General features: G+C 37.4%; 1 protein-coding gene across 1 annotated transcript in view; it reads left to right on the top strand.

Annotated features, from left to right (window-relative positions):
* Positions 1-10044, top strand: part of GPR176 (G protein-coupled receptor 176) — a 41373-nt gene extending 31329 nt beyond the window's left edge. The window contains exons 2-3 of the mRNA XM_005149270.3: positions 5381-5633; positions 7260-10044. Coding sequence (XP_005149327.1) covers positions 5381-5633; positions 7260-8367 — 1361 coding nt within the window. The 3' untranslated portion in view covers positions 8368-10044. The remainder of the gene's footprint in view (positions 1-5380; positions 5634-7259) is intronic.
* The last annotated feature ends 2539 nt before the right edge of the window (positions 10045-12583 follow it).

Raw genomic sequence — 12583 nt, 5'->3', positions numbered from 1 at the left:
CATATGTAAGAGAAATGCAAATGGCTATCCTAGACTTTAGCATGATGCAATTAATTTAGAATCTGCCCACAGACAATAAATATATAAAGTACTAAGGGCAACACTAAAAAAGAGTCAGAAATGGCATTATATTAATAATTATTTACTGAAGTGATTTTGACATTACAAATACCACCCTAGCACACAAGTTATGCTTGTTGTAAGAACAATTTTAAATTTCTTCAAATATGTTTCCTAACTTTATGCCATCTTCACAACAAGGCAGAGTAGCTGCTGTCTGTGGATTGTTTAGGGAGGTGTTGGCCTTGGCAATACTGCAGTATTGAAAACTTGGCAATCCTAGGCAATATCGCAACAAAAGTCAGTGACTTGCCTGTTTTTACAAGGAAATCTTACGTTCATTTTTTGGGACTAAGATGCTATGAACTAACTCCTTCCCTCAAATCTCTTCTACTGTGTAACTATACTGTGTAACCTGGGAGCAGAAACACACTAAATAAACACTGTAAAAATCCAGTATAATTTACATCTGTACTGAAATGCTTTGGAACTAACTACTCTGTACTGAGCAAATTTGTGCTTGGATGCAGTTCAGTAGAGCCAAGTCTGGTGATCAGAGCGCCACGTTGATAAGTCTTTTACAAAGTACAGTTCTAAATTGATACTTGCAATCGAAGTAGGAACATGTGATTCGGAATTCCAAGAATAGCAGTTAGAAATATAATTTTAAAATTAAGGAGATCACCTGTTTTATGAAGAGGAAAAAAAAAAGTTTGGTATACAGCAGACCTTGTTCCAACGTAGTTCTCTTGCATCAGACACTTTGTCTTGGATGCAAAACTTCTGGTTGTACATGTGCACAAATTGAAAAGGAAATAAATATGTTAAAAAATCCCAAATTAAGTTATTGCCCTCTCTTTTTATCCCTGAATTTTGACACTGGCAGCTCAAATGTAAAAAAAAAGCTAGATATGGTTTCAGGACATTCTAATTTTCATCTGTAAAAGCAATTCTGACAGTCTGATTACTATACTTTTTTAAAAAACTAAAATATACAAGAATTATAAAGAATTACAAGAATTTGGTCTTGCTTGAACAGGGGTTTGGTCCAGATGATCTTTAGAGGTCCCTTCCACCCTCAACCATTCTGTCATAAAGTTAGACTTCTTTTCCAGCTGTGTAAGCCAACATATATCCTGATAGATCCCTGTTCCCTCTGGAGATGAATAAGTAAACAACATACATTTTAACATAAGAAGGATATTTGGTAGCTACCTACCAGGGGTTGCCAAAAATATTTCCAGTGAACCACTTTTTGAGTGAGATTTGTCTCTTAGCATAGTAAATTCAGTGGAAAAAAACCTTCCTTAAAATACCTCAGAAAACAATACGAAAGAAAGTTTGAAGGTTGGGAATGTAATCATCCTGGTGTTTCAACAAGGGAAGTTTTTCCAGTTCATCATGCTGTGACTTTTTCAGTTAATTTTTTATTTTAATGGCCCTGTTCCTAACCTTTTTCATTGCTTCCTGTGTTGTTTTGTTAGAAAGAGATCTGCCGCTTTCTTCCTGTAACCCTGCATGAAATGTGGGTTGGGTGGGCAGAGGCTCTTTGCTGGGAAGATGGCTGGATCCTGAGAACCCCACTCTGGGTTGGAGAGGAATCAGCAGAGGAAAGCAAGCTGCAAGGAGTATTTTGCTAGAATGTGGACTTTGTTTTGATTCAATTACATTAACATTCAATTAATGTTAACAAAAATGTAAGATGTATGTCAAACGCAGCTAATGGATTGGGTTCCATTTGTTAATCAACAAAGAGCTTATTTCTTCTTCCTTTTTTTTTTTTTTTGTCCCTGATGATTTCATGGCAAATGTATTTGTTTTAAGTAACTGTCTCTGGTTTCCATGGGGATTGTCCTTCTGTTTGTTAGAAGTGTTATTAAGAATCTTTCATGTTATTAAAATTACTGCTAAGAGCTAGTATTTCAAAACTAGCTCACCTGTTGATGCCTGCGTCAATACTTTGTGTCAGGCAGTAAAATCCAAGGAGAGTACAACTTGAAAGAGAAGCAGAAGTATTTTTTGCTGCTTTGAATCAGACTAATGTATTCTAATAACATTTCATGCTCAGACAATGTTATTCCTTGCAGATACAGGGAATGTGAAACACTACAAATGTTAGAAGCATGCTTGTGCGTGGACCTTTGTGTTTACTTTCTTGGTGTACTTCTATGCAACTTCATGTACTGTATGGCCGCTTATCTGTGATACCTTTCAATTAACAGTAGGGCATGACTGGCAACAACCATCATTTCAAATCTGAATACAGTGGAATTGGTGTATAGTACGTGGAGATTTTATTGAATGTTGATAGTTACAGTAATAGAAGAGGATAAAATGAACTCTGTTTAAACTTGTTTGGCAGGCTTTAAACACGGAAAGAGTTACTCCTCTCTTTTAGCCTAAGAATTTTGCACAGAGAAGGTGCATACTTACCTCCTGCTCACTCAGTCTGTGTGCTGGTAAGTTTGTCAACTAAAATCAGGTGTAGTAAGCATTTTATGTACACATAGCTCATTCTCTGAGAAGACCAAAAATATGCTTTTCCTTTCTAAATGAAAACACTTCCATCTTTTTTAGTTGTGGGATTCTGTACAATAAATATGGGATATGCTTTGTCACATGTGATCAATTATAAGTGACACTCCTGTCCCGGGCAGTATTGACTTCAAGGAAACAGCAAGATGGTATGTTTTCCAGCTGCTTGTTCACTCCAGCTTTGCCTGGATGCCTCCCAGCTAACCAGTACAATCCCGTTATGAAGTTTGAATCCAAGGTTATGTAGCTCTAAAGTAGTTATCAAGCAGAAATATCTCAGAAACTAACTCATAGTAGAAAATTGCAGTTTTGCCCACTGTAGGAGTGTGCAGCAGCCTCTAGTACAGTTTTAAGTCAAGGTGGATACTGGTTTTAGAGTAGTGTCTTTCACAGGATCAATAGTGAATGACTAATACATACAGAACAGAAAAGTGCTTCTAGACATTGTGAAGAGATTCACAGTGCAATTGCTATAATGCTTGTTGAATTACCTTGTTGCCTGGAATGTCATTATCGCTTTCCATGGAAAGGAGTTGCTGGGGAGAGGTGAGAAGCAACAAAATGGGAAATGCATGCAGTTATGTTCTGAAGCTTCTCAATATTTTTAATGCTGTGCAAGTTTCTGGTGTAATTTTTTTTCTCTGAGTAGGTTGGCTTTGAGATGCATGGAGGGAAATATTTGATTTGAAGGCATCAGCAGAAAGATTTACCAATCTATATTGAAGCTGATCTGGTTCATCAAGTTACTCATAGTTGCAAATAGAAAAGTAATGTTTCCCTGAGAGATATTCACTCACTAATTTTCAAGTGGACAGTTCTCCCTGCTAATCTGTTCTTTGCCTTTCAGGCTCTGACTTTATTGTGTCTAAGGAATTCTTCCTCATTTTAGAACTAGTATTTCTATTTTACACTTCATTCTTTCCACTTCTATTTAGGATTAGTCAGCACCAGGGCTAATTTCATTTCCTTGTGACTCTGATATACAAATGATAATATGATGTAATTTGTAGAAGTAATTCAGCAGTTGAAAATCTGTAGTCTTGAATGCAACTCCTCTGTAGGACCCTGAAGAATACCCTCAGGAGTTCTCTAGCAGCTTCTGAAGTATTAATGAAAAAGTGTATTATTTCTTTTATTTTTCTATTCTTCATTTATATTCATTCTAATGGAGGTGAAACTTCCTTTGGAAGTAGGGTTACAAAGTCAGTGTAATTCAAACCAGATGAAAGATTCAAGTTAAAACCCAAACCAAACAAACAAAAAAAAAACCCAACCCAGCTCCTCCCCTATTCCAGGGCATTGTAATAACATATGTGAGAAATATTTCTGTAATAACTGGAAAGTTAGAGATATTCTTGAAAGCAAGTGGTTGGTTGACTGAATATCACCTAGCAACTTAGGAAGCTTTAAATATAACTGATTAAATACTGCCTGTGAAATACATTGTCAAGCCCAAAGCACTTGCCAAAACCAGATGATGATTCCATTCACACACATCAGATACTAAATGCATAACTCAATATTTTGTCAGCTACCAAAAAGAAATTTGCCTAAGACACAACACAGTATATAGAAAGTTGAATTCCGAATTCAAGAACTGCAGACTGAAATAGCAGGTATGTGAGGTGGATTTTGAAGTTAATGCTGCATGCTTCTATTGAAGTGGTGCACTGTTTTACCAAGAACTTGACTTTCTGGTATTTCTTAGTACTTGCCATTTGGTATACATGTCAGCCACGTGAACAAGAATATGACCTTGTTGGCATTTTACGTGGGGGTTTTTATTGGTTACAGGAAAAATCAAGCCAAAAAATGGTAGTGTCAGAGAGAAGTAGGGGGGACTGCAGCTGCTTTTTCATATCTCATTCAGCAGCTTAAGATGCTGTTTTCTCTCACTGTGTATATTTGACTTTTCTCTGTGCTTTTGCTTCACAGTCAGCCGTTCACCCTATTTGAAACAAATGTGTAGGGCTTGAATATCCAAAAGTGAGTTGCCTTCTGTGTTTATTTTTGTGAAGTTATGTGCATTAAGTGTTTTTTTTTTCTTTTTTTTTTGCCTGCCCCATTTGTTTAATTGCAGATCATTTTGTATATAGAAAAACTCCTGGGGGAATAAAAAAGGACAAAATTCTTCTGGATGTGGTTTCACACAGGCCCATCTGTGTCACTGAAATGGCCAGTGGAAAAAGCAAGCTGCTGTGATGCAATTACAGAGCACAGAGACAAACAGATTAAAACTAATTTATGTTTCAGTTACCTTTACATTTACTTACAGTGTATTTTTATCTTTTAAAAAGACTTATGCACTAGTTAGAAAATATGAAAACTTTAGCAAATATATATATTCAAATATTCAGGATGGCTCATTTAATGCTGGAGTTAACATAAGCACCTAAAAGCGTGCTTTGGATATCCTATATAAGCATTTTCCTCTGAAATTCCCTAATTCGTTCATCACTAGAAGATGGGAAGATATAGATGAGGAATAATTGTTTTCAGTCATCTGAATTATAAAGCCACTAGTCATTACAGGCTGTTTAGTCTGAGCAGTGTGATGGTTCAAATCAGTGACTCCTGGCAAACTCCAAACAAGTATTTTTGTTTGCAGTACTAGGGAACATTCAGAACTGTAAAAATTATTGTTGGGTTTGGGGGTGGAAGGGGTTGGTTCGTTGCTTGTTTGTTTGAGTTGGAACTAGATGATCTTAAGGTCTTTTCCAAGTCTAAGTATTCTATGATTCTATGATTTTTATTTTTGCTTTATCTTTCCTGTCTCTACTCACAGGTAACATCATGGTGCTGTGGTCAACTTGCAGAACATCAGTACTTAAGTCTGTAACAAACAGACTCATTAAGAATTTGGCCTGCTCGGGGATCTGTGCCAGCCTAGTCTGTGTGCCTTTTGACATTGCTCTTAGTGCCAGTCCACACTGCTGCTGGTGGATCTATACGATGCTCTTCTGCAGAATTGCCAAGTTTCTGCATAAAGTCTTCTGCTCAGTGACCATCCTTAGTTTTCCAGCCATTGCTCTTGACAGGTAAGAGAGAAAATTTGCCAGGATCCTTGATTTTTCTGTCTTATTTCTCCCTTTGAAACCCTTTTATATCTTTCATATTGATCTTTGAGTGCTTTTCTCACAGTGTGCAGCTTCTTTCTAGAGCATATTGGCATATTTTTCTCTGTAACATCAAACCCTTTATTTTTCAGTTTACTCTGATATCTCTGAACAATTCAAAAGGACTTTGAGTCTATAGATTTGTCTTCAGAGAAGTTTTTATCTTTTTTTTTCTTGTTGATAATTTTTGTTCAGTAATGGAACTTGAAAGTAAACAACTTCAGACTACAGATAAGGTGTGTTTTTGACTGTGGAAGTTGAAAGCCATTGCCTGTTAGAATAATTTACCAATGCCTGAGGTAGATTGTCTTATCTATTTCAAATTTCAAATATAGATTTGTTTAAAAAAATCCCCCAGTATTAATACAATCAGAATTAATTCTGAGAGGATTTGTATGTAGAAGATCAGTCTAAATCAAAAGTGGCCCTTTGGATTGTCTAAGTTTTTGGATTCAGTTCAGTTTGCTTATTATTATTAGCAGTCACTTATTACACCTAAATGAATAGCTCTACCATCTTGTCAGTGACAGTAAGATATTTTTAAGGAAAGGTAGGTACTGGTTTAATACAGTTTACATTACTGAACCAGTGCATTTATACATGTTAGATAAAATTATTGTTAGTCTGTTACTGTGTCTCACCACCTGATACATTAGCTCTACCAGACTAAACTCTATACCTAATAAAGTGGTATGTCTCTTACTTGAATGTTAATGCCTTGATAAATGCAGTATCACTCTCTGTAATGCATACCAGTGTTGGCACTGGAATAGTGTACCATTTGCCCTTCACCAGTAAAAATTACAGTCTTACTCACAAAAAGCACAAACTGCTTCTGCTTCTAATGGTAACTGTAAAAGGGTAGGTTTGTCACGAAAATTCTGCGAGCTTAGAAGTCTACAGTAGTAAGCAAGCAATGAAGCAGCGTCTGAAATCTGAAGTGCATGTTTTAATGCACACAGGATGTTCAGTGTTTGACTGGTCTTTTGCTCAGGGCCTTGCCCTACAGAGCTTCTGCAGAACAAAACCCCATTTTACTTCCAGTAGAGGGGTACGTGTAATTTGTGACCAACAGCTTTTTCCAAATAACCAGAGGAAAAAATCTGTTATAAAGCAGGCTTTCAAATTAACCATGAGTATGACCTTTCAATGCAACATACCTATGCCTCCATCACATTTTCTGAGATTTTGTGCTGTGTGCAATATACTGTGCAGTTTACAAGTAAATAATGAAAGCTTCAGAATAATGTTCAAATGCATCAGCTGAAGTGATACAGTTCCACTTACTGAAAGAATCGTTTGCCACCATAATGTGATCCTGAAGTCTGACTATTCACTTCTTTTCCACAAACAGGCCTGCAAAGGCATTCTCTTTTTGTTCTTTATTTTTTACTCATAAGCAGGTAGTTAGTTGGCAACCCAGTTAGGGTTTTGGGGTATTTTGCTCAGACAGCTCCTGAGAAGCTTCCCCTAAGCATTATGCTCATTACAGATTTCACCTTTTGCATTGAATCAGTTGTAATTTTATTTTATTTTGTTTTTTGACAGGTACTACTCTGTTTTATACCCTCTGGAAAGAAAAATATCTGATGCAAAATCCCGAGACATGGTTATCTATATCTGGGCCCATGCAATAGTGGCTAGCATTCCAGTATTTGCTGTAACCAACGTGTCTGATATTTATGCCATGTCCACCTGTTCTGAATCTTGGAGTTACTCCCTTGGCCACCTGATATATGTCATCATCTATAACATCACCACAGTGATTGTACCAGTGGCTGTGGTATTTCTCTTTATGATTCTTATTCGCAGGGCACTGAGTGCCAGCCAGAAGAAAAAAGTCATCATAGCTGCATTAAGGACCCCTCAGAATACAATTTCTATCCCTTATGCCTCCCAGCGAGAAGCTGAGCTTCATGCCATGCTGCTTTCCATGGTTATGATATTTATTTTCTGCAGTGTCCCCTATGTAACTTTGGTGATTTACCGCACCATACTCAATGTTTCAGATATTTCAGTCTTCTTGTTTCTCACTGCCATCTGGTTACCCAAGGTCTCTTTGCTGGCCAATCCTTTGTTATTTTTAACTGTGAACAAATCAGTACGAAAGTGCTTAGTGGGGACACTAGTACAACTGCACCAAAGGTATAGCAGGAGAAATATTGTCAGCTCAGGTGGTTTTGCAGATGCTAATCTGGAGCCCAGTGTCCGTTCAGGAAGTCAGCTTCTGGAGATGTTTCATATCGGGCAACAACAAATATTTAAGCCAACAGAAGATGAGGAGAATGAGACCAAAGCTATTGATGCTGGTGACTTGGAACAGAAGGAAATTCCTACCACCAGTATAGAGGTAGGAGAGACTTTGGTTCACAGATTTATACCACAGACAATTGCAGACTCTACAGCTCAGGTGGCGCCGGCTGTGGCCACAGAAGCTGATACGGTAAATGACAAGTATTCCATGCAGTTTGGTTTTGGACCCTTTGAGCTGCCTCCCCAGTGGCTCTCAGAAAACCGAAACAGTAAGAAGCGACTCCTGCCTCCTCTGGGGAATACCCCTGAAGAGCTAATCCAGACAAAACAGCCGAAGTGTAAAGCAGAAAGAAAAATCAGCAGAAACAATAAAGTCAGTATCTTTCCCAAGGTGGATTCTTAGTAAGAGCAGTAGCTTTAAGTGACAGAGGAATGTCACCTTCTGTTGTATATGTGATCCCATGGATCTTTGTTATGCTGAAATTTGTTACAGGCTGATTTTTTGTTTGTGCCAAATATAATTTAAACAAACAAAGGGAAAAAAACCATGCAAGTGTTCCTTATTAATGTTTTCATGAAAATAATATATCGAGAGATGGTGGTTCTTAGTCTGTGAAAACCCTCCAATGATACCTGCCTGATTAACTTTCAAAAAGTACATATGGCTTTGGGAAAGCTTTGTATGGCCAAAAAATGAAAATAGTGGCAGTTTGCTGGGAAGCCTCGTGTTGTATTAAAATGGGCTGTGTCAAAGTAGCTTCATAGGAAAGGCTGTAGGGAGCAGAAGACAGATGCAAAATGGGTAAGTCCTAACCTGCTGTAAATAGACAAAGCAAGGTTTTGCACATTTCATCAATGAAGTAAGATGGACTATTGAGTACATCTGTTTTCTATTAAGCCCATTTCTTAAATCAGTGTTAAAAATAAAACTCACATGACCTTTTGTACAAATTAGTTACCAAGTATTTGCACTCTTTTTTTTGCCTAAAAAACCCTTCCACACAGCCCAAAATACCCAAATAGAAAAGCATATGGTCTTGTAGTTTTAAATAAAAACTGGATTGGTGACCATGCGAGACAAAATCCTGACTCCAGTAAACAAATATGCATGTGCCAAGGGCATAAATAAAACACTTTGATCCTGTGATAAAGGACATATGCGAATGTCCCAACAGTGTAATATATGTATTGTGTAAGTAACCAAACTGTCAACCTTTGTGTAGACTCATCTGCTGGTGCACTCTGCTGTTTTCTTACAGGAAGGCTAGTAATGAAAGAAACAGGTCAGAAGTGCTAGTAGCCTTATACTGAACTGCCGAGTAAGGAAGCTGATATCAGACCCCAAGAGGCAAGGCTTATTAATGTCGTTTCTCACCACTGTCAGAGGCTAGGAGGTTTTTCTTCTGTCTCCACAGATGTAGATACCAACCCCACTTGTCTCACAGTGTAGATCATCCAGTGTATTAAAAAGAGACTTTCAAATCTGGTGCCCAATTCCTGAGTCAGAGTCACACCATCAGCACACCAGCTTTCTAGGAGAGTTCAGGCATTGTACTGTAGCTTGTCCCATATCATCACAGGCATATTGTCTCGTTTATGCTGAATGTGAATTTTAAACTGTATCAATCTGCTGACAGATGACCTGAAATTGTTATATCCCTGGCATTTTAACCCTTGTTCAGTTGCGAGTAGTCTTTCCTTCTTATCTGTGTTCACTGTTGTGTCTCCGAGTAGTTTCTTAAAAGCACAATCTAGTAACGTCCTTGTGGTTTTCCTGTATTTTAGCCCCTTGGTGCATGCTGACCCTTTATCTGTAGTGTCTGTTTATGAAAGTAGTTTTCTTTAAAGCGTATTTTTAAAAGGACAAAGTGAAAAATCTTGCCAAGTTCACAGTAACTTACTAAATCCAGCCTGTCATTGTTAAAAATGAGAAAAAATTCTGCTGAAGCAGGATTTGGAGAAATACCTGTTCTTCCTTTGGTTTGAAGAAAGTCAGCAGCTTCTCATGTCTCCAGGGTGGTGGATTTCTACAAGGTATTAAAAGTAAATGTTTTAATAAAATTGTATTTAAAGAAAAAAAATCATAAATTGCTGTGTAAATGCTGTTTTTCTTCTATTTCCTCTGTTTTCAGTGCACTTCACTTCTTGCTAGTTAAAGAACTTCTCAGCTTGGGAGTGAGGAGGAGTCTTCAGTGGGCCCAGATGGGTGGTGGGCATCCCAGCTGCCCTTCCTCTTAGATACAGAGATGAGAAGGCAGACATAGCTTGCCTGAAATCAGGCAGTAGAAATATTCACGGAAAAGGTGTTCCTGCTGTGGCGGAGGTAGAGAAAGTACCATAGCAGATATATTTTAAGTGTTAAAAAGTTGTTTAATGGAGTGTTTGTTCTGCCAAAGCGTAATGAAAGAACAGATGCCATTCAAAAAACCTCAAAAGTAGAGTAGGAGTTGTCAGATCTGAACTCCTTTGGAGAAAGCAAACTTAGTTTTCTCCTTTTCAACTCTCAGTGGTGAATGAGAAATGCCAGTGATAAATTCAGAGTGAAACAGCATAGAAGTTAGTTTTATCCTATTTATAAAGCAAGGAGTTTGTGGTGGTTTTTGACTGCTGAGCCAGAAATACCTTTTTCTTTCAAAGAAGACATATAAAAAATTATTTTTTTTGGTGGTTTTTTTTTTGGTTAGTTGGTTTTCTTGGGCAGGTTTCTTTTTTTATTTTTAGCAAATCGTATCTCAAGATATAGAAACCTTTTGAAATAAACGGAGGTGGTTTTCCATACCTGAAAAACTATTTGGGAATATTTTTAGTCCCTCTTTCAACATTTTATCCGTATGAATGTTAAAGGGAAGTAGAAAAAAAAACCAAAAACAAAACACCAAAAAACCCACAAAACCACATCTTTGCTTAAAAAAAAAGCTGTGTAAAATTCATAATAAATCCTCATAATAAATTCTCATAGAAGACAGTAATTCAGGAGGCTTTTTCTGCAAGATGGAATATTTGACTTGTAGAGTTTGATTTTTTTTTTTTAACTTCATCCAAGACAGTGGCAAATCGAAGCATTACTACTGTCTTTTGTTCTAATGATTTCTACTGCAAAATATTCTCCAGTATCAAATATGAAAACAAACAAAATTGTTTTCTTCTTTATAATCACATTAAAGGTAAGCAAAAGTGGGTGGTTTTTTGTTATTATGGTTGTTTTTAATCACCACAGCTGCTGGTAAAACATAATTTTCTCTCTGGATTAGTGCTGAAAGCAAAGTACAAAGCAAAAGCTGTGGTGTTACCATACAAGCTGGTCAGAGGAACTCTCTAAGACTCAATCTGGAGTTTTCAAAAGCAGTTCTTTATTGCAGGGCTGGGCTCACCCGGGAATAGTTTCACAAATGTGAGCCCACGATACTTGCTGGCAGCAACTATATATTTAGCATACTCATGCATATTCATAGCTTTTCCAGGAACTAATTGTAGTATTTGCATTCTAATTACACATGTGCGCTTTCCTGCTGAGTGGGGGTCACTGGTGGTCACTGATAGTCTTCCTCACTGTGTTACTGGATGACTTCAGTGCTTGCTCATGCTCCCAAAGTCCTAGTGCTGAGTTAGCAACTGGTATGTCTTTGTTTCTGTTCTGTTCTGTTCCAGTCTTGCTCCACATTGGGCACCACTCTGCTATCTTGAAGGCTGGCATCCATGGTCTTATTTATTGTCTCCTAAGTTGTTATCAGTTCCATGATGTTCCTTCCCCTGTCAGCTGAATGTTCCTTTCTCTCTACATGTTAGCAAGTTAGAACAGTTTGCTATATTTTACTATGTTAGTTTAAAGCCACACACGCTATTAGTTTAAACCTATGATTTAAGGCTACAGGGGGAACTGAAGAAATGAAAGCCTGGGGTAATTTGGCCTATTCAAATAGATTTGCACAGGTTAAGTCTGACTACTGGAGAATAAATTTGGAGAAAGAAAAGTTACACCTCTTGGAAGTTTTACCATTGACTCTGGATTTAGCATTTTGGTTTAACTTTTTCTCCTCAGCTGGGAGGTGACTATGCTGTATTACTGTTACTGATAGAGAACAACTGGAAAAGTTGGGATATGGCTCAAAATTCCTGTCTTTTTGCCCTTGACTTGGGACACTCCAATCAAAGGATATTAATACATAATCTATTTGTTCTTTGCAAGAATAGGGTCTGTTTATTCCCCTAACATTTAGGGGAATTAATATAATGAAAATCAGCTGTGCTTGTCCTGACCCAAGTATTAGAACTGTGTTACAGTCTGCTTTAAAAACGTTGCCTATGCTAAACAAAAGCTACTTCAGGTGAATATATAAAAGCATCAAAAATATCAAAGACAAATAACTAATATGCATTAAACACAGTCTTCATAATTTGCCCTCCAGCCTGTGTGAGACAATGGAAGTATTTTGGATACCTGTTTGTGTTTTCAAACACTTCAACAGAGGGGTATGAAGATAAGCAGTAGTAACAGAACAAGTTCCCTATATTTCTACCCCCCCCTGCTTCATTTGTGTTTCTTCACTGGATTAGGGAGAGAAGGATAAATGGATTCTGTTACTATGGTGACTGTGTTCTAACTATCAAGTCAGCTGGTC

This window comes from Melopsittacus undulatus, chromosome 4 (assembly GCF_012275295.1).
Source record: "Melopsittacus undulatus isolate bMelUnd1 chromosome 4, bMelUnd1.mat.Z, whole genome shotgun sequence".
Classification (NCBI taxonomy): Eukaryota; Metazoa; Chordata; class Aves; order Psittaciformes; family Psittaculidae; genus Melopsittacus; species Melopsittacus undulatus.
The sequence above is the reverse complement of the archived record's forward strand: the minus strand, read 5'-3'. Positions and strand labels throughout refer to the sequence as shown.